This window comes from Hibiscus syriacus, unplaced genomic scaffold (genome assembly GCF_006381635.1).
Source record: "Hibiscus syriacus cultivar Baekdansim isolate YM2019G1 unplaced genomic scaffold, ASM638163v2 tig00110678_pilon, whole genome shotgun sequence".
Taxonomy (NCBI): Eukaryota; Viridiplantae; Streptophyta; class Magnoliopsida; order Malvales; family Malvaceae; genus Hibiscus; species Hibiscus syriacus.
The window spans coordinates 1,404,617-1,428,380 of NW_024062822.1; the positions used below are offsets into that span (position 1 = coordinate 1,404,617).

General features: G+C 33.8%; 2 protein-coding genes and 1 pseudogene across 2 annotated transcripts; 2 read left to right on the forward strand and 1 right to left on the reverse strand.

Annotated features, from left to right (window-relative positions):
* The first annotated feature begins 10,577 nt into the window (after positions 1-10,577).
* Positions 10,578-13,314, forward strand: LOC120138133 (annotated as a pseudogene).
* Positions 13,315-13,764: 450 nt separating this feature from the next.
* On the reverse strand, positions 13,765-16,814 carry LOC120138196 (RNA-binding protein Musashi homolog 1-like). Its single transcript, XM_039153761.1, is given in 8 exon segments — positions 13,765-13,944; positions 14,308-14,344; positions 14,346-14,410; positions 14,492-14,619; positions 14,700-14,838; positions 15,033-15,109; positions 15,379-15,447; positions 16,742-16,814. Coding segments are annotated over 8 exon segments (768 nt in total).
* On the forward strand, positions 16,811-17,567 carry LOC120138099 (protein RALF-like 34). Its single transcript, XM_039153692.1, has one exon. The coding sequence runs from the start codon at positions 16,967-16,969 to the stop codon at positions 17,360-17,362; it is 396 nt and encodes a 131-aa protein (XP_039009623.1). The 5' UTR covers positions 16,811-16,966; the 3' UTR covers positions 17,363-17,567.
* Positions 17,568-23,764: the final 6,197 nt, after the last annotated feature.

Sequence of the window (23,764 nt, forward strand, 5' to 3'; positions counted from 1 at the left end):
TTACAAAGTTGAATGAAGCCTACTTTATATAGGGGCTGAATCCTAAAGGTTCTAAATAACTAGAGAATAAAATAATAATAAACTAAACATGTTTTAACTCTAAATCCTAATAAAATAATAATAACTAAAAATATTATTTTAACCCAACCTTAATTTCTAATAAAATAATAAATCTGATCCTAAAAGATAATTGATCATCCTATATTAAATTATATTACAAATAATCAATATAAATATTGAAAATTCGTAATATTTACAAAATCTCGTATTAATCCCGTATAGGATTTCCTTCATGCACTGCCTTCAGTAAAATGGCCATATCTTGAGTTCCCGATATCGGATTGATGCAATTAAAGAACCGTTGGAAAGATAATAGACAGACGGTTGTATCTCCAGAATACATGTTGACTGGATAACAACTGGATCCCCTTAAAAACGTTGTTGCAAATCTGATGCTATTACACCCTTACGGATGAATCTTTAACTGCGATTTGAAGCTTGTCTTTAAGAAGTTTGGTCCGGCCTCATGTGATAGGGCCAAGTGGTATAATAAATTCATCATCCTTAGCTTTAGGTTGTGTGGTGCATGTATCATGTTATAATGTTATAAGAAGGTTTGCATATGTATAGATAAGTTTTATGATATAAGGAGGGGTTAATAAGTAGAATTTGAGGACAAAGTAAGAATTTTCGGGCTCAAAATGTAATTTCTGGGTTGTGTACATCGATGCATCTTCAATGTGTATCGATGCACTCTCAAATAAATGAACATCGAATTCAATCAGTGCATCGATGCATAAGGAGTGCATCGATGCACCCCCTTAAGATTAGAACATCGAAGGTGAATTGTGTACCGATGCATGGATAATGCATCGATGCACATGTTAAAGAATGCATCGATACACTGTAGAATGTACTGATGCACTTCAAGGGAAAATAGAATTATACCTTTCTTTTGGTCTAAGAAATGATAGATTAGAATATATCAATTGGATATTGATATATATCAATATATGATTATATAGATATCAAGCACGAACAAGTTCTGGAACGATTATAAAGTTAAGATTCGATTGAAAGAGAGGAAATCATAAAAGTGAATTGGAACTTCGTGAGGCCAAGGTGAGTGCAATTTTAATTATACTTATATTATTGAACAAACATTGGCTTGCGATGAGCCAGTGACAAGTTATTATGGTAAGAAGTAACTTTAAAATATTATGTGATTATTATGTGTGCATTAGTACATAGAAATGGATGTATGTTCTTATAGGTTACATGATATGACATGCGAGTTTACATGAACAAATGAGAAATGATATAAGTCATGTGAAACGATCTACGTGAATACATACACTTATGATATATGTGATATTAATATAAGTAATTATAGGAATATGTAATATAAGTGCTATATGAAATGTGACTATGTGATATGAATGTGATAAGTGGACATAAGTGAGTAATTGACATGAGCTATGTGACTATATGAAAGCAAGAACATGTGACATGAAATACATGATAAGAAGATATGATACTCTATAAGGATATTACATGATATAAAAGTAAAAGAGTTATGAGTTATATACATATGTGATATATGTTTACACATACATTTGGTATGTGACAGAAGAGAAAGAAATATGTGATCATATGAAATGTGATAAAGAGCTATGTGAAAGAACGAGTGATACGAAATGTATAAATGATAATGCCCATGTTATGCGATATGAGAACTGGGGGTATAATTGGCATGCCAAGAGTCGAGGGTTTACCTATGTTCTACGGAACATATGGACAGAATTACCTATGTCTTTCGAGACATATAGACAGTATATCTATATTCTAAGGAACATATGGACAGTTTACCTAGGTTCTTCGGGATCTATGGACAGTTGTCGAGGTTCTTTATGACCTCTGGATAGGTCATTCGGGACATTTATATGAGTTGTGGTGACAACATAGTGGTGCATAACCTCAATGTACTCACATACCTTAAGTTCTCAAAAGTATACATGGGCTAATAAATAGACTTTAAAGAGAGTAAATAAATCAATTAATATGATACAATGTATGTTCGGTTGTGAACTGATATATGTGTACCATGATGTGTATAGAAATGTTTAGTATATGTTTATACGATAAAAAGAATTAGTGACATGTGTATATGGGCTAATAAGATATAACATTGAATACAATGTATGTGATATATATATATATGTGTGTTTTGTGATATGAATTATATGATATGATATATGTGTGTTAGTGATTATTGTATATGTTATAAGATATATGATATGAACATAATGGATCATATAAACAAGAAAATAGAAATATGAAAGTTAATAATATGATAATGATAGGAAAGAAGATAATTATATGCATGTGCGGATTTGATATATGAATGGATATATGTTTGGGTATGATGTGATAACAATAATTGTTCATGCATGATTACAAGTTATAGTTTACATTATATGTTTATAGCCTCACTAAGTCATAGACTTATCGTGTGATTGTTTCACACATAGGTTACAGAAACGAGAAGAAGAGTAAAGAGCAATGTGGAGCAAGACAAGTCAGTTCTCCTTACTGAAGGTCAGATCAGAAGAGAAATGAATAATATGTATTTTAATATATAAAGTTTTAGTTGGCATGTACTCAAAATAATATAGTGTATAAGTTCTGAATAGTTCTGTAAACGTTTTGAATAAATTATATGTTATAAAAGTTTTAAATTACTCATTATTTTATACAAGTAAATGTTGTAAAAAGTCAATGTGACACCTCATACTCGGATCTGGGTCGGATACGGGTTGAGGGTGTTATATTTACTGGTATCAGAGCTAAGGTTTAGCTGATTCTAGGCTTAAACCGAAGGTAAAAGAGTTTTAAAAATATGTACATGCCAACTCAAAGTGAAAATTTCTGATATGATATTGTAAGGAGTATGTTGTCTTGCTAATAGAATAAGATTTGTATGCTAATAGAATAAGATTTGTATGATATAGTAGAAATGGATTATAGAAATTGTCGAAGTGAATCGATAGCTGAAAAATATGATGGTGATAGCAATTCACTTGCCCTAACCAGGCAGGATGAAGAGCGGAAACCTCAGAAAGTGTCTTATAAGGTTAAAGGTTGATTTCAGAAAGTTAAAATCATATTTGAATAATGATAGAAAGTTTTCACTGTTTTGAATCGGAAAGGTAATATGGAGTCGTTTTGTTATTTAGTGGATAAGATAGAATATGGTGAACAAGTGTCACCATAGAGAGTTAAAAGATCAAATGATGTAGTGAGAATTGGTAGAAGAGTTCAAGAATAAGTGTATCAGTGACAAGCGTATAAGATGTATAAAGTCAGAGCTTATGAGTTTAAAACGAAGGGATAATATTGCGTATAAGCAAGAGTATGCATATGATAAGGTTTTGCAGTTACGATGGAAAGAGTTAGCGTTGACTAACCAGAGTATGTGATAAAAATGTACCGAATTAATCAATTATGATGTGGATCTGAATATAGTTGTGTATTCTGATCAGATAACTATGATGTAGATAAGGAGAAAAGTAATTGTATGGAGCTTTAAGGAAGGAAAATACAAGTATAAGAGATGGTAAAGATGAAGTTATGTATAAGTAAATTGGATTATCAAAGTTACGAGGATGCAATGAAGATTAGTACACAGAGATGAGTATAGGTGATAGGACAAGAGTATGTGAACATGAAAGGAAAGATATGATTTGTGTATAAGGAGATTTTGATTTTGAATAAATAAAGAAATGAAAAGGATTGAGTTAAAGGAGTAGATACGATAAAGGTTATATGGAAATGTAGATGATAAGTTAGATATAGAAGTACAAAAAATGTGCAGGGTAATGTGAAAAGATTGTTTGATTCCGTAAAGTATATGTTTAATCACAAACGAAGAAGATTTAAGGTGTGATCTCGGTCAAATGATGATGGAATAAGAGTTTAGTTATTGTTATAAGATAATTAAAGATGGATTTATGATGTTGAGTGATGAAAATGGATGTTATTGTTTACGTAATGAGTAACATTATACGGATTTTAGAAATGTCAAAGGAAATACAGAATTAAAGGAGAAAAAAGACATGAATGGATTGAGGTTACTGGTTACTGTGTATATGATAAGTGACAGTAGATGAATGTATAAAGGAAAAAGGAATTTGAAGAACTAAATGAAGAAAATGTTAAGTAAAGGAGACAATATGAGAACATTAGAAGGTATGTTCTTATTGGTATATGCAATGAAAATTCGAGGACGAATTTTCTTTAAAGGTGGGGAGATTTGTAATATCCTAAAATCGGGGTTAGTGACTAAATTGAAAGATTTTAAAATTTAATGACCAATCTCAGAAAAGATTAAAAGTTTAGGGATTTAAATAAAAAATGTTGATGTTGAATTTAATAACAAAGTTGAAAGTAATAAGGGTAAAATGGTCTTTTTAAGGAAGGATTTTATTTCTTCCTTTATATAGGAGAGCAACACGTGGTAATAGAGAGAAAGGAAAGAAAATTCTGGAGATTGTTTTATCTTCTTCCTCTTCTCTTCTCGTAAGCTCCATGGCAAAGGTAAGTTGGTTCCAAGTTGATTAATTCTTTTGTTTTAAAGTTGGTTTTGATTCTTAGAGTGATAGAAAATATTAAGGAAAGCTTAAGATGGATTAAAACTCAAAGATTATCAAGTTATGAGAGATTGAAAATAAGAGGTTTCAAATTGAAATCTTGGAAAAGAGTTAGTAATTGAAGTTGGAGGTTAAATTTGACTTGTCAAAGGGTTAATTAAGAAGTTAGAGGTGATAAAATTGAATTAAGAACACATGGAAAATTTGATGAAATTCTTTGATTCAAGAATTTTAGTGAATTATGAGGGATAGTGAAGTGTTATAATATTATAAGAGGGTTTACATATGTATAGATAATTTTATGGTATAAGGAGGGATTAATAAGTAGAATTTGAGGACAAAGTAAGAAATTTCGGGCTCAAAATGTAATTTTTGGGTTGTGTGCATCGATGCATCTTCAATGTGTATTGATGCACTCTCAAATAAATGAACATCGAATGCAAATAGTGCATCGATGCACCCCCTTAAGATTAGAACATCGAAGGTGAATTGTGTACTGATGCATGGATAGTGCATCGATGCACATGTTAAAGAAAGCATCGATACACTGTAGAATGTACCGATGCACTTCAAGGAAAAATAGAATTATACCTTTCTTTTGGTCTAAGAAATTATATATTAGAATATATCAATTGGATACTGATATGTATCAATGTATGATTATATAGATATCAAGCACGAACAAGTTCCAAAACGATTATCAAGTTAAGATTCGATTGAAAGAGAGGAAATCATAAAAGTGGATTGGAACTTAGTGAGGCCAAGATGAGTGAAATTTTAATTGTACTTATATTATTGAACGAACATTGGCTTGTGATGAGCCAGTAACGGAGTTACTATGGTAAGAAGTAACTTTTAAAATGTTATGTGATTATTATGTGTGCATTAGTACATAGAAATGGATGTATGTTCTTATAGGTTACATGATATGAAATGCGAGTTTACATAAACAAATGAGAAATGATATAAGCCATGTGAAACGATCTACGTGAATACATACACTTGTGATATATGTGATATTAATATAAGTAATTATAGGAATATGTAATATAAGTGTTATATGAAATATGACTATGTGATATGTGAACATTGACATGAGCTATGTGACTATATGAAAGCAAGAACATGTGACATGAAATACATGATAAGAAGATATGATACTCTGTAAGGATATTACATGATATAAAAGTAAAAGAGTTATGAGTTATATGCATATGTGATATATGTTTACACATACATATGGTATATGACAGAAGAGAAAGAAATATGTGATCATGTGCAATGTGATAAAGAGCTATGTGAAAGAACAAGTGATACAAAATGTATAAATGATAATGCCCATGTTATGTGATATGAGAGCTAGGGGTATAGTTGGCATGCCAAGAGTCGAGGGTTTACCTATGTTCTACGGAACATATGGACAGAATTACCTATGTCTTTCGAGACATATGGACAGTATACCTATGTTCTAAGGAACATAGGGATAATATACCTATGTTCTAAGGAACATAGGGACAGTTTACTTAGGTTTTTCAGGACCTATGGACAGTTGTTGAGGTTCTTTATAACCTCTGGATAGGTCATTCGGGACATTTATATGAGCTGTGGTGACAACATAGTGGTGCACAACCTCAATGTACTCACATACCTTAAGTTCTCAAAAGTATACATGGGCTAATACATAGACTTTAAAGAGAGTAAATAAATCAATTAATATGATACGATGTGTGTTTGGTTGTGAACTGATATATGTGTACCATGATGTGTATATAAATGTTTAGTATATGTTTATACGATAAAAATAATTAGTGATATTTGTATATGGGCTAATAAGAGATAACATTGAATACAATGTATGTGATATATATATATATATATATATGTGTGTGTGTGTTTTGTGATATGAATTATATGATATGATATATGTGTGTTAGTGATTATTGTATATGTTATAAGATATATGATATGAACATAATGGATCATATAAACAAGAGAATAAAAATATGAATGGTAATAATATGATAATGATAGGAAAAAGGATAATTATATGCATGTGCGGGATTTGATATATGAATGGATATATGTTTGGGTATGATGTGATAGCAATAATTGTTCATGCATGATTACAAGTTATAGTTTACATTATATGTTTATTGCCTCACTAAGTCATAGACTTAGCGTGTGATTGTTTCACACGTAGGTTACAGAAACGAGAATAAGAGTAAAGAGCAATGTGGAGCTAGACAGGCCAGTCTCCTTACTGAAGGTCAGATCAGAAGAGAGGTGAAAAATATGTATTTTAATATATAAAGTTCTAGTTGGCATGTACTCAAAAGAATATAGTGTATAAGATCTGAATAGTTCTGTAAACGTTTTGAATAAGTTATATGTTATAAAAGTTTTAAATTACTCACTATTTTATACAAGTAAATGTTTTAAAAAGTCAACGTGACACCACAGACTCGGATCTGGGTCGGATACGGGTTGAGGGTGTTACAGGGAACAATTATGAAATTGCGGCCAATTAGAGGAATCGTACAATGAATTGCGGCCATGGCTTAAACTAATGCATAAAGATATTTCGGGAACAGTTGTGAAATTGGAAAGTCTCGGTGTACGAAAATAATCGTGTTGTACAATGTGTTTTCCAATTCTACGGTTCTTTTGGACTTTTTACAATGCATTAATGCATTCTGACACTGCAAACCGGTTGTTCAAATCAAGGGCACTTGGTTATATGGTCGATACACTCAAATAATGTTATTGACGGTTGCACAATATGGCAACAGAAAAACTATTCCATCGCATTCGTAATTGTCATAAAGGAATATATCGACTCTTGGGAATTATTCCTTACAAACTTCCAAACATATGTTCTATCACATATGATGCAGGATAGAGATGATGTGATTTGTCTTATTTCTGACAGAGGTGTAGGTATCAAATACACACTCCAGCATATATGTCCGTCTTGCCAACCCCCTAATATTTATCACCGATACTATTTACGATATATTGCCGCAAACTATTTGCAGAAGTTCAAGAGTCAAGACTTTTCGGTTTACCATATCTTTACAAAAAATATTTCAAATTAATTGTTCCACTTTTTATTGATAGGTTATACACAGTCCATACGTCCTTAAACCCTTTTCGGTTTATCATATCTTTACAAAAATTATTTCAAATTAATTGTTCCACTTTTTATTGATAGGTTACACACAGTCTATATGTGAGTTTAAGAATCTGATGTAGGAACTAAGACACATGAATTCTGAGGGTTTCAACTACTTTGCTAGAATCCCAAATGAGAAATGGCTTCAACCATTTGATAGGGTAGACGGTATGGTCACATGACAATAAAATTGGCTGAGGCAATAAATTCATCACTAAATGGAGTGCACCATTTGCCTATCACGTCAGTTATCAAAGCAACATATTATCGATTGGAAACCCTTTTCGCAACATTCGAAAGGAAAGCAACTGATTGGATGGGCAGGTGGCCACTAAATCCATCCAGACCTCCTCAGAAAATTATAAACATTCCAGAACCATTCCAACGCGATGATTTTCATATGTTTTCTCGCGAAATTTCATTATTTCGTGTATCAAAATTTGCGAGGCCATTGGAAGGCATACAACATAATGCATACATAGTTAATTTATGAGAAAAAGCATGCGAGTGTGGATTCTTCCAAACTTTCAAATACTCGTGTGCACACACCATTGTTGTTGCTTCTTCTGTTTGAATACCCTACATAAGATTCGTTGATTGGGTTTACTTACTTGAAATTATATTCAAGGTTTATGAATACGAGTTCCCTCCCATTGCAAATGAATAGGATCCAAATGAAGCTGATGATGAACCTACAATACGGCCATATTATGCACTATGATGGAAAAAATCGGTCGTCCACAGTCAACCTAGATTTTTTGTGACGAGGATTTGGTCGAACATCAAGAAAGAACCAGACAACCGAAATTATGCTCTACATGTAGGAATCACAGACATACGAAGACAAATGTCCGAGTCGCTCAGGCCCACGTATCAATTAAATGAGATTTTTGCATTATTTCTTTTTTAATTAACAACACATATTACTTGTATTTACAAGTAATAAAAACACTCAATTTGTCTATCAAACCAATTTTTTTCTTATTCCTTCACAAAACCATGATTTCTAACCATTTTCAACGTTATTTTTGCCTCGCTTAAAATGTCTTATATATGTTAATATTATAGTCATTTTAAAGATAAATTGTAACACTACGCATTTATAATTAATTTTTTTTTGAAAAAATTCAGTTTCCCATTAAAAAATAGTATCGAACAAAGCTATGGACATAAAGGGAGGGTAGGGAATCTATTGTCCTCGCGTTTTGCAGGCCGCGAGGTTCCCATAAATCTCGCGATATTTTGAATCATAAAGGCTACCTCGCGCTTTGCATTGCGAGATGTCATTTTATCCAATTGTTTTATAGGCTTACCTAAAAAATATGCACACGTCAGATATATCTCGCGTGTTGGAGGGTGCGAGGATTTAACATGCGATTTGCATGCCTCGAGATCGTCCAATGTGGATGATTTGTGGGTTTTTCTTCCAAATAATTTATGGAGGGTATTATTTCTTTAAATAATTATTTATTTGTGATTTTTAATATAAAATTGCCAATGTATTTAATGTCTACATCCTTCACATATGTAGGGGTGACTCCACTGCCCAACCATCGGCAATGGATCAGCTGCTGCAAAATTTACTCGATGGAACACCCTTTCATATTATATATTATTATTATTAGTTTCCCAAAATGAATGAATTTACATTTTTATGGCTTTATTTTGAGATTACAATAATACATATATCTAAACATTAATAATTAAAATTAGTCATTATAATATAAAATCAAAATAATAAAAATATATAAATGTAAATTAGAATAAATATGAATAAAAATAATGTATACTAAAACTCGAAACTAAAAATGAAAATTTCTTTAAAGATTGTTCAGAATGTTCGTAGCATGTAGTAATACACACACAACACATATCCTGTTGATACAAATATTCAAACTTAAATTCTTTTAAAAATATTTTTTTATCTTTAAAATCACTCAAAAGATCTTACGAAATGGAAAATACTACATACGAACTCTCAGTACTAGGGACTTAATGTTTTTCCAACACTATTAAAGTAAGTAAAAAAAAACCTTCAATATATATAAAAACTTCAATATATATATATATATATATATATATACTTAAAAGGAATTGAAGTAACCGAGAGGGACCAGGCATTGAATCCGACCTTGTTTTGGATATGCTTTCAAGGCTTTGTTTTTAATTTAGAAATGTAAATCCTGTATTATAAAACTACTTCAAGTATTATTATTATTGGATGAAAAGAGTTCAATTATTATTCTTTTGGCAATTACATGGTTCAATTATTGGTTATTGAAGGCAACGATCCACAAATAGTCAATTCCATTAACATAAATTTATGTAAATTACAAGGAACTAATATCTTGAAAATAAGCAAAATAAACAGAGATTAATTGTAAAACATTTCAATTTCTCGTATAGTAGAAGGAACAAACATAAGAAAATGCCAAAGTATGAACAATGATATATATATATATATATACAGCCTTAAATCTGTATGTAAAGCCTGCATGTTCCTATTGGTCATTGCTCAACCATCTATGGATATATTCGGTAACACACTTTTTTCTGTTCCGAGTGGCTTTTTGGATGTCTTATTGGTGTGGTTTTATTTGAATATCTGGGATTTGATCGAGTAGGAAAGAAGGAATACGTAGAAAACGACGCAATGTCATTGTCTTTGATAGGTACAGCTTTTAAGCCTGTTAAAATGACGTTTAATGCAAAGTCGTCAACATTCTTAGCTTTTGTATGCAATGTTTTGGCATTTTTCAATCTCAATGAACCAACACCCTTCATGAGGCTTGTCTTGGATGCAAACAAATCTTTGTACCCAAGAAAATGGGTAGCTTTCCCAAAAGGATAAATTATCCCCCCAAAAAAAGATAAAAATGAAGGAAAAAGCTGTATAATTTAGCTACAAACAAAGAACAGTAAAAAATGTCAGCTTTCAAACAATTTCTTTAATTTTCTCAATGACCCTTTTGGACATCCTTGCCAGCAAACCGAAAAAACCAAATATTATTCTGTTCAAAGTTTAGCTCTTTGTGGCACTTTGTAGAGCTAAGCTGAAAGGGTAAGACTCTTGGGTTTTGTTTCTGGTGATTTGAGAGAATTGATGAAGAAAGGGTCTGTTTCTTTGAGCCATCTGGGTACTTTTCCAAGCCCAGGAGCTTCGGATTACCGCGATAATGGCGCGGTGGTGAGTCAAAAGGGTTGGAGTTCGGAGCGAGTTCCGCGTTCTTCGGTTAACGGTAATGGCGGTAGCAGAAGACATATCAGTGCTTCATCTCTGACACCTTTTTACAGTTGGAGAACGTTGCCTTCGAAATGGGAAGATGCGGAGAGGTGGATTTGTAGCCCCGTTTTGGGTTACGGTGTTAGCAAGAACGTGAACTATCAGCAGCAGAGGCGGCCCAAGTCTAAAAGCGGGCCGATTGTGCCTCCGGGGATGGCTTTCAACTTACTTGATGTTGGAGGAAGCGGGGATGTTCGGAATTTGATGGCGGGGTCTCCTTTTTCAACTGGGGGGGTTTCCGTTCATTATGTTGGTTGTAGGGCTGTCGTCTCAGCCTCTGCACCCGGTGGCTATGGTGACGGCGACCGGTCTTGTATGGTGGAGAGTGATAGTAATGGGGCTGGATCCGCTATTATGCCTGGATGGTCAAATTTGGTTAGTGAGCCATCATTGCCAAGCTCTCAAGGTATCATTTGCTTCCCATTTCAACTTAGGTTTCATGGATTTTTATCTTCTGATTTGATTATGGAAGCTAAAGAACATTAATTAGGATAATCTAACCCCAAAGAAACCCAATTTTAAGATTGAACTTCAAATTGCTTAAGATATTTAACAATCAATCCCAGTTCAGTTAAATATGTAACATGTTATCTGTAATGACTAATTGTGAATGATGAAGTTCTTAAATATGCATTGAAACCAGAGTGCAGAAAAATCATATGCTAGCTTTAGTTATGTTGCTCTGCTCTTCATTTCTCTTTTAACTATTCGAGTTGCTCGGATCTCTTATAAAATGTTAGCTTGAAATTGCATGTCTGCGGCTTGGAACTACTGATGCTGGAACAAATTTCCAGATGAAAAACTCGATGAGATCAAGGATGCCGAAATGATGATCAATCGTGTAGTTTCACAGAGAGATATGGCGACACAAATGAGCCCAGACGATAGTAGCAAACATTCATCTCCGAGAGAGAGGTCTTCGTTTGGCCAGTCACTCCTCCTATCCTTCCTCTTCCTTCCGTGGACAACAATGATCATCCTTCTAAACTGGACATCAGGGAAGTGCAGATAGACAAGCGAGCCACCATTACTAGCCGGTCAAAAAGACATGGATCTCGAAGAATCAAGAAAGGCAAACCAGATTTCGAAGACTTCTACTGAGACAATGCCCCGGCTTTTGCTTTATCCCTGGATATCTCAGAAGCTTCAACAAGCCTTGCAAAGTATGTTTCTATTGCATTCTTCCTTAATTTTAGTCCTGCAAGTCTGCAACATCCAATTAGAGATGGAAGTTTCCCAAATAAACATAATTAATGCATGATATGGATTTTGAATTCCAAAAAATACATGTTCTTTGCTTAATAAAGGGTGGAATGTAATTTTAACTAGCTTTATTAGGGACCAATATCACTGCTTTTTTCATACAAGATGAGAGTTCCAATAACTTCCAATAGTTGGGAGCGCATAACTTTCTAACATCCCTGGAATCCAAACTTGGATGAAATATAGTTTAAATTCTTTCATTCAATGCTAGTCTTTAATGTTACGAGGAAATTTCCACATTGAGTTCCTAGATGGAACTGCATGATTTCATGGGTGAATTAATGTTAATATCCAAAGGAAACTATGGAAGTAGTTGACTGAAATTAAAGTGTCAGAAATATAAAGGAGCTTTTTCTTTAAAAAAGTATTTTCAACTTGATTTTGCAGGCTGCAAAGATCAGTGCATGGGAGAATTTGCAGAGGGCAAAAGCAGAAGCAGCCATACGAAAACTAGAGGTTCACATGCTCACAGGAACTCTGTTTTTGTCCAAATTTTGTTTCCTAAATCCAGTTGTTTCAGCTCTCTTAAAATTAATTTTCCTGCATTTTCTGTATCTTACAATCAGATGAAATTAGAAAAGAAGAGATTAGCATCGATGGATAAGATCTTGAGAAAGCTGAGAACGTCCCAGATTAAAGCTCAAGAAATGAGAAATTCGATGTCAGGCAAAGAGGATGAACAGACTCCAAAAACTTCAGCAAAGTTTACATTCTTGCATACGCTCATGCGTTATTTCAGTAGTTGTTTCTCCTGCCATGGTTTCTAGTTTTTCTGTAAATTTGATATCATCTCCATGGGCTCAAATCTTTTCCACCAGGTATTTTGATTGTTATGCCTGCCAGTTTATCGGCTTCCCTACTCTCTCATGTAAAGTATCATAGAATTTTACATTCAATGGCTCAGGAGACTGCAGATTTCTAGCTCATGTTCTTGGTGGATATGATATATATTTTCTCCTTTTTTAAAGGAAATAACTTCTTTTACGGTCTTCAATGTCCACTAACCATAATAGGTTAAATGCCCTTTGGGCTATTGAACACGAGGAGATAAGCTTTCATATGTCAACAATAAAATATTTGCATATATGCTAACAATTGAAACTTGACAACATAACGTTGACAACAAGTTCCAGGTGAAAAGGGTTTGGTAAAGATGGGTACCACACTGTTAAAAATATTAACAATCAACCCAGTTCAGTTAAATATGTTACTGAATCATATCAAGGTAATAATCGAGATTGTGATCTTCACAGCAATTCCATGGTTGCTTAGTAGGGCCGGTACAGCCAGTCTGCTCTCGACGGCCTTGTACTCCCAAAGGCATAACCCCACAGCTAAATATGAAATGGGTAAAAGGAACCCTGCTTCTGTCTAAAAATAATTTAGATTGCCAAAGTTCATTGTTTAAGTTGTTTCCAATATATGTGTGTGATTATACTCGCATCGTCATAATGCAGGCCTCCATACATCCTACCAAAGTGGCGCATCGGACCACCAAAACCTCTAAATGGTCCAACAGGATTCATCACGAAACTAGGGCCAACGTCATCAACAGGTGTTGCTGAATCTATTGCCACCTGAAAAGCAAGTTTAGATTCAAAATGATAAGAGTTTAAAACAGGAGAATATAAGGTAGAAAGAATAACTAAAACAAAGGGGCGTAATTGTAGATGACTAGGCCTGCTTGCCTATTAACTAGTCATTGCAAGAGTCAATTTCAGAGCATAATCTCAGAACTAGAGTTAATTTCCATAACCGGAAATGGATATTATGGCAGGTTAAACTTAACATATCATCAAAGTACTTGGCCTGTTCAACCTGCTATCAAGCATAAATTCTTATAATTATGAATAAAAATGGAAGGGTATCACGAGCCAGGGCTCAGATGTAAGGTGGCAATAAAGTATGAGGAAAGAAAATAGAAGCTTTTTTCCGTGTACCTGTTGTCCACAAATCTCGTGAGACCTACGAGACACTGTCTGCAACTCCTTCGTCAGCAAAAGTCACAAAACCAAAACCTCTGTGGCCAGATCTCTTGGGGTCCTACATTATAAGAGCATCCAAACCTTCATCAGATGGCTTCAATTCATCTCTCATTTCTACATTACATTTCATCACTTTTACCTTATGAATATAAACATCTACTATTTGACCAAATCTACCAAAATACTGGCGCAGATCATCAACAGTAGCATCCTGAGGGAGCCTGCCAACAAATATCTTTTTTCCCATCCCTCGACTGGATTCCCCTCCTAGTTCAACATAAAGGGAAAAAATTACAGCATAAATAAGAAGTATTTCCACAAATCAAAGTCGCTGGTAGGAAAGGAACTTACTTTCATTATTGGGCCAGGATGGTCATACAAGGTAGGAACACCAACTGCAGCATATCTAGTCCCAGCAGAAATGTAAGCATCGTACGCACCATAGCCCCCCTGGGACATTCTGCCTGTAGGTTTTAAATCATCTTCCTGCCAACATAATATCAAAATAGTGATATTATTCCCACATATATTGAGCATATATGTGAAATTTCCAGGGGAATAGAATATGGAAACAAAATTGTTCTTTATCTTGCACTTAAAAGATCAATATTGAACCTTAGAGTGGTCAAACAGGTAAATTGTTGAAAAAACAAAAAAGCACTTGCTGTGATGTAGCTTGCCTTGGGTGTTGCTTGATCAACTACTACGGTATCACCCCCTAGTTCATGAGTATCAGCCATCAGATTCTCCACAGAACCTGTACAAGTAAAATAAGTATCTCACAGTGGGACATAACAAGATGGGAGGAAAAGAACCAGTATATATAACTAAGTTCGAATAAGTAACAGGTGATTCTTAACTGCACAACTTGGATTTTCAATTGGAAAAACAGACAACAAAATAACTTGTAGAACTTTAGTCTTGAAAACCCCATATAAAATATCCCAAAGGTCAAACACAAGCATGCAACCATTTGATGCGGACAAAAAACTGAAAGGTGCCAAGCCAGGAACAGGATAATCTGACCTGCAGTAGCAAAGGTGATAAAGCCAATTCCACGGTGAGCTTTTGAGACTAGTTCATGTGAAACAAATGCTTAATAATAATCTAAGGAAGTTCTAACAAGAAAGCTACCACGTTTACATGCAACCATAAGCAGAACATAGACACATGAACAAATACCAGAGAGAGAGCGTGTGTACCTTTTCATTACTAAACCTCTTTGCTTTTGCGTTGATATATTAAATTTTTATTTTACTATGTTGAAAGTTTGGGATGTCTCAAGTACGACAGCCTTAATATACGATTAAAGAATTACGCTATCGGAAACATTATTATTTTTTAACATTTATGGTAAAGCGTTACCTGAAAAAACATTATTTTTTCTACCGAAAATGTTAACATTAGGCGTTATCTAAAATGTTTAATATATCCGGTAAAGCGCTACCTAAAACATTATTTTTTTCTACCGAAAATGTTAATATTGGGTTCTATCAGAAATTAGTTAGCGAAAATAATATTTTCGGTAAAAGACAATAATGTTTTGGGTAACGCTTTACTGAAAATGTTAAAAAAATAATAATATTTACGGTAGAACATTTCCTTAATCGTATATTAAGACTACCGTATAACATAACTACCCTAAAAAAAAGATAGGTTATTGTTCAAACAAACTTTACAACTGCGTACCCTTATTCGACTAATTTAAATGATTGAACTTGAACTTTTACGTGAACTACTCCTCAAATACTGGACCTTTTTATAATTTATTTTTGCCAACACCTTATTTGAGTATTTGAGCCACGTGGAAGAAGAAGCAACATTTCTAAATTGCAACATTATTAAGTTCGTTTAAATTCACGATGGTTGTTAAAAAACATTGGGATAAAGCAACTTTTTAGTGCTTCAAGTTAATAATTTTATCAATTTAGTTCTTGATTTTTTGTGGTTAGATTAATCTTTAAAATTAGATTTTTGGAGAATCTTTAGCCCTTTTGATGATACATCACATTAACAGTGTGCCACATGGAATAATATCGGAGTATCACATTATCAAAAGGATTAAATTGAGAAAAAGTTGTTAAGTTTAATTTTGACTAAAACCAAGTTTATTGACTAGCATGTGTAATGTTTCAAAATTTAGGGACTAAATGTTGAATTATACCAAGAAAAAAAAACGAAGGAATTAAGCGGTCCAATCTAATCTACCACCGGCCCGAAGCGCGTTTCTTCATCATTCCATCCGTCGCATGTGCACCGTGTCTCCCTATCATATGCTACATTCCAACTAAACACTGTACTTAATGACCCTAATTGAACCAAGTACGATGGTCCCACAAACATAACAAGATCAACGGCTAAAAACAAATCTAAAGCCATTAACCCTAACACAGAGAAGAGGACAAACTCCTCCTGATTGGTCCTGGAATCGAAGCACGCTTTAATGGAGGAGGCATTGCCATTGATGAAAATCACAGCTGTAAACCAATCACCTCTCTGCTCATCGTGACCCCATTTGTCCCCTTTAACCAACCCCCCTTCTCAAACCTACTTTCACTACACTACTCCATCCCCTTCCTCTTCTTCAACAAAGCTCTGCAACTCGTCAGTGACAATGGCTTCTCCATGTTCGCTGCTTCTTTTGCCCCTTTTCATCGCTTACATTGTCTTTTCAAGCTCGAAAGTCGAAGCCCAAGTTGAAGAGACGAGCTTGAAGCTAATGGGTGATGCTTTGGAATGGCCGCTTTCAATGTCACTTTATAGTGACTTAAACGACGACGAAGGTGACGAAGAAGAGAGAGAGGGTGAAGATGGAAATGGGTATAGTCGTAGATCTTTGTTTTGGAAGAGGATGAAGTATTACATTTCATACGGTGCGCTTTCGGCTAATAGAATCCCATGTCCACCGAGATCGGGCAGGTCTTATTATACCCACAACTGTTTCCAGGCTCATGGACCGGTTCATCCTTACTCTCGAGGGTGTTCAAGGATCACCCGTTGCAGGAGATGAGGTTATTCATTAAGGACTGAACTTTGGATTTTTCCTTTTGTGTGCGCGTGTGTTCTTCTTCTTCGTCTTCTTGTTGTCTTAATGTGTGGATTAGCTATATAGCTATGAAATTGTGGTGTGTAATTTGGTTTAACTACTTTTGAATTTCTTTGTTGTTGTACCTTTGGAAGCACACTAGATCTTCATAAGCGGAAGCCCATGCAAACTTGATATTGCAATTAGATATCACTAGAATCTGAGCTTTTGGGTAATTATTGAATTTGATTTTGGTAATGGGATTTGTAGGTATCGGTATGGTTAACTGTATTGATGGCGCATTTAACACAGCTCAGCTAACTTCATATTTATGAAAAAGTAATATATTTAAACATGCATTATCATTTTTGAGGATATATTGTATTAGTTCGTCGTAACCAATGGTCATCATAGGATTCTCTCACACACACGCGCTTAGGTTTAGATCTAGTCGGGGTAATTACCTTCAAAATTTAAAATTATCATATATTATAAAAAAATTTATATATATTTTATTAAAAATATAATTTTACACTAATATATTTTATAAATTTAATTCAATTTTTAAAATTTTATAAATTTAAATTCATCCTTTAATATATCATCTTTTGTCAGTCCTTTCATACACTTATAAATATATACGGCGATTTTAGTCTTGATTGATTTGATGGTGGGGCTTCAGTTACTATTAAGGTTAAGTTGTGCTAATTGAGCTTTTGAAAAATTATCTTGATTACCTGTTTAGGTTGGTTACGTTGGAGGATAAACTTAATGATTATGTTTTATGTTGGTGAATAGTTTTACAAACAAACAAAAACAAAAATATATTCTGTAATAACGTATTTCATGACCAAAGAAAATAAATGAGATCAAAATGTTTGGCTTTCTAAAAGTGTTAAATATCTTATCAGTCTTTCCAAAATAAATCAGACAAAGAATTACATGTAAAGATCTTATGAGAGGAAAAAAATGTCTGCGAGACAACCATAGTAATGCCCAAGTTATCCTACATACTACAAAACTACAAGTATATATTATGTTGATTATTCAAAAATAAGAAAAAATTCAGTCTTTTTTAAGTTTTTGTTCTTCTTGTCATTTTTATAATTATGAAAAATTCAAAAGTCTTAATGAAACAATTAAAATAATCTTGTTAGTCCATAAAAATCAAATCCAATATTTAAATTCAATCGCACATGTGAATCGGTTAAAACTGGTGGTAACAAGCAAGCAAAGCATCATCCCGGCTTTCAACACTCCAAACTGGCGGTCATGGACGACGGGAATTTCCTTCATTTTCTTAACGGCCTAAAATAAACTTAACAGATTTGAGGCTAAATCATTATCATCTACTCATTGCTGGAATGATTAGAGAGCTAAATCAAAACGAATTAGAGAGTTGGTGTGCTGTCATCCAATCAATAGCACTAGTCTGCTGGGCCTTGAATCTTTGTCGACTTTGACAATTAATTTAGCAGATCCAACTACTACTAATAATATGATTATCCATATCATTCCGAAACCTTCTATAGGAGGACTAAGTGGAGACTAAAGCCGTGACATCCAAGCAAGACACCAACCTACACCAGTCCCACTCTGCCTATAATTGCCAAATTAATAAAACACCTCCGAAGAACCAATGACCGAATTTCATTGCTTATAATTTTCCTTCCAAGTAAAGCAGCTGGCAATTCTCAGCTCCACAATAACATAATTTAATGCAGTCTTTTTTTAATCAATTTTTAAAAACGTAGGCAATTGTGAACTTTACTTCTGGGCTTCTTCTTTCCTACACGTGAATAGTCTTTGGCAAAACCGACTGGCTGCCGGTGGCTCCTCTGACCCGGGCTAATGTGGCCAAGATTCAATGAACCATCAGGCGCTTACATTTGCATGAGCTCAAGTAAGAGGTCCCTACTAAAACTCAGATGGCTTCGTATTTTTCAACGGAACACTCAAAGCCGTTGGTGGTGCAATTTGATTTTTGTTGGTTTGCTCGATGGGGGCAATAATTCATTTTCTTTTTTTTCTTATTAATATAAAAATAAGTACCTAAATCGTATTCAAAATATCACCTGTTAAAAACATGTTAAGTGACACGTGTCGCATCAAAATTTTAAAAAATATATATTTTTAAATAATATTTTTTTAAAAATATAAACGTAACACGTGTCACTTAATGATTTTTTTAACGGTAATCACCTAAAAATGTAACGAAAAAATTTTAGACATTTATTTTTAATAAAAAAATTAGACACTAAGATATTTTTTTAAGTATTTATTTGTTATGAGCCCTAGCCCTCGACCTCACCTTCACATCTTGGTAATTTTACCAAAATATCACTCGTACAGGTAATAATTACCTGTCAAACACCCTTTCTCTAATATTATCGACCTAGCACCCTTTCTGACAAGACGTAGATCACCATCCGCACCTTCGTGGGATTTTGTCCAACCTAACACCACGTAAGGGAGTTAAACCTCTAACATATACGAAAGACGCAGATAATGAAGCACAGCTTCCATAGGTCCACATCATCCCTAAAAGCATTTTAAAAAATTATAAAAATAAAATTATAGGGACTAACATCATAATTTAATATATATTAGTTCCATGAATTGAAGAGCTTAATGGGGTTAGCTTATATAGACATATTGGAGTGTTTAGGTTATTTTTCTTGACAATGTGGGATAAAAGCTAAAAAGTGTATTTATTAACAATGTGTTTATGTTATGTTTCTATGAGTTGCCTTCAATCGTTTTCATTACATTTTAATTTTAATTATATACATATAAATGTAATAACAAGTTGATAAAAAAAATTTAAGTTACCTTACATCAACCCAAAAAATAAAAGTGAAAAAATTAATTGATTAATTACTTAGTATTAGATCATGTTACTACTATATCAACAACGTACAATGTGGTTAACTAATGTCTAAAATTTTACAATACCAACGGCTCACAATTATATTGTGCGGTCTAACTAGAAATTATATTTTTTACCATCTTGAGGTGGACTAGACTACACCATTTTTAATAGAGAAACACACTACCACAATTTATGAAGTTTATAAAGTTGATTTTGTCTCTTTATGGGTAAAATATCCATATAAACTATTGAATCATCTCCTGTTTGTTTCATTTTGGGTTTTGCATGATTGTTTGTTCAAAATCATCTAATGAAGTGTTGCTGCCATATTTCATTGGTTTGCTAATTGTTGTCTTGATGTTGTTAATGATTAGATTGAAGCTGCTAAAGGTTTCTCTCGGTTTGCTCTAACATGCGGTCACACCACTAATTTTTCATGATACAATGTATGTTGATGATATAGTAGTAATATGATCTAATACTAAGTAATTAATCAATTATTTTTCACTTTTATTTTTTGGGTTGATGTAAGGTAACTTAAAAATTAAACAAATAATAATTAACCAAATTCTTATTACATTTATATGTATATAATTGAAATAAAAATGTAATGAAAACGATCGAAGGCAACTCATGGAAATATAATCTAAACACATTGTCAAGAAATACACCTTTTAACTTTTCTCCCACATTGTTAATAAGCATAACCTAAACACTAATATGTCTATATAAGCTAACACCATTAAGCTCTTTAACTCATGAATTAATATGTATTAAATTACGATGTTAATTCCTATAGTTTTATTTTTAAATATTTTTAAAACATATATTTTTTAAAATACTTTTAGGGATATACACACCTATAAAATGTGTGCTTTATGATATGTTCCTTTTGTATATGTCAGAGATTCAATTAAGGTGCAGATAACGATCCGTGCCTTTTCTTACGTGGTGTCATATCGGACAAAATCCCGCGAAGGCGCAGATTGTGATCCGCATCTTGTAAAAAATGTACTAGATTAATAATATTAAGAGAAAGGGTGCTGGTAAGTAATTATTACTTGTACGGTGATATTTCGATAAAACCGGCTCACATCTTGTGCGACCGTGTCAGCTACAGTTCAATGGCCATGGGATCACGTCGGTCCTGCCCTAATTCAAGAAACCCGAAAAATCATGTCAATAAAATACGGCTATAAAATAAACTCCTAATTTTAATTATTACAAAGGATAAATAAAACAACAGTATAAAAGTTAGTGTATCATGTAACTCCAGTTTTAAAAACAAATTTGAATGAATTGATGTAATCTCAGAAGTGAATGATGTTTTTAATATTATCATAATTTTGTAAATTCTATATGTCCGAATTGAAAAAATAAAATAAAATTGAAATTGTTTCATTTAAAAAAGCCTATGAGAAAAAATAAAAAAGAAATGATAAATTTGATATGTAAAATATGAAAAATGATACATCTTTTAAACCGATAAAAAACATTTCTTAGAAAAAAGTGAAGGAAAAAGAATTTTGAAGACTAAATATTTTTCTGACAAGTTTTAAATATAATCTTGATAACTCCTTGAAAATGTCATATTTTGGGACCTTTTCACTTAAGTTATTGAATGTCTAAGAGCCCATTTAGGACCATTTAGATGCATTTAGGAGCATATAGTTGCATGTGGTGGATTTCAGTTTGTCGTGGCATTTTATTTTTACAGCGGTGCTGCTTTATGGGAAAAGTACTTGTCTGATGATGTGCAGGTGTTGAAAGCAAGGAAAAGAGGATTTAAAATGCCGTGACATAAGGATATTGCTGAGCTAAATAAAAATGCCAAGTTCAAATGGAATTTCAGGAGCGTACAAGGAGAGAGAAGATATTTTCTAGCCAGCTGTCCCGGATTTTACGCATGCTCTGCTCGAGATACCCACCGCAGCATTTTGGCGCTTCAACCACCGGTTCTGTTGATGACGTTGCCTAGTCTGACCCTGCAGATCCTGTCGGTCCTAGGGCGCCTGTAGCGGGATTATGCCGGTCTCTAGCCAACTACCTAGGCTGTATCATTGCCTAGTCTGCTCGACTCCTAAGCAACTCAACCATAGTTTTGGGGTTTCTAGGATGGTTAACACCAAACCTTAGGATTTCTTTTCCCCTATAAATAGAGGAGGAAGCCATATTGAAGAGGACTTTAGTTCCAGCCACATTTGATCTTAAAAAGTTAGAGAGAGAAAGTCTCATCTTTCTCCGTCAATCCCACTTGCCGTGGCATTTCTCCTTGACTAGCAGAAGGGAGTGGCATTCTGAACATCCGAGAGGAGCTAGTCCGCTGGGAGCAGTCCTTGGTGGCCGAGGAAGGCATTTGGCAGTGCACGTCGAAGGCTTTCTCTCTTCCCCTTAGTCCTTGCTTTTATATTTTGTTGTTGGGTTGTAAGGAACGAATGAATCTTGCTTTGTGCTTGTTGATTTCGAGCCCCACCATGAACTAATCCTATTTGATGGGAGTTCGCATGGTTATTTAAGTTGTTATTTTAATGAATGGTTGTTGTTTCATGCTCTATTCTGTTTTGTTTATGATGCTTAAAGTCTTGAGGTTGTAGGAGCTACGAGAGTAGCCTTTCCTTAGGAGGGTTCATGAGGTTCGAGAGAATGCCTTGGCAATTGATCTTTAGTCTTCGAGAGAAGCTAGGGAGGAACTACATAAACAACGGGTTCTAGATAGTAACTAGGCCTAATCTACCTTAGAGATAAGAATAGGATTTCATTCGACTAAAAGGAGTTGTGTATAAACGATAGGTTAGATGTTAATGCTACCGCAAAAAGGTATTGCCGAGACATATTCTATTAGCTGAGTCAATAGGATCACTGTTTGGGCTTACACCAATCAGTTTTGCCAGGGCATCTTTAGTTTGTCGAGTCCCTTACTAGAGATAGCATAGGGCACATCAGTAGACTCTGTCGGGCAGGGTAAGTATAGAAGAAGCACCATTCAGAGAAATAAACTTAAGTTTTCCTTGTGTCTCCCATCACTCATTTCCATTGCTGCTTGTCTTGTGAGAAAGCTAAAGTCCTACATATATTAAATCTAGTATTTACATTTTTATTTTACCTTGACATTTCCATTTGTTTTCACGTATTACAATTTAATTTGCCACGACATATCCATCTGCTACCACACTATCACCACTCCATTTCCACTACGTCCATTCCATTTTGCCACTGTATTCTCATCTGTATATACCATAACTAACTTTACTTAGGTGACAAAGTAAAGTGCCTTGACAAACCTATTTGATTTCCCCAATTCCCTGTGGAGACGATACTCTACTTATCACTTTATTACTTGTTCGATTGTGTATACTTGCACACATATCCGCATCATATTTTAGTACTCACAAACAGCAGACAAGTTTTTGGCGCCGTTGCCGGGGAATTGCAACTGGAAGTTAAATTTATTTGTCATAGCATTTTTATATTACTTGTGTAATTTTTTTTTCTTTTAGTTATCTTTACTTTATATT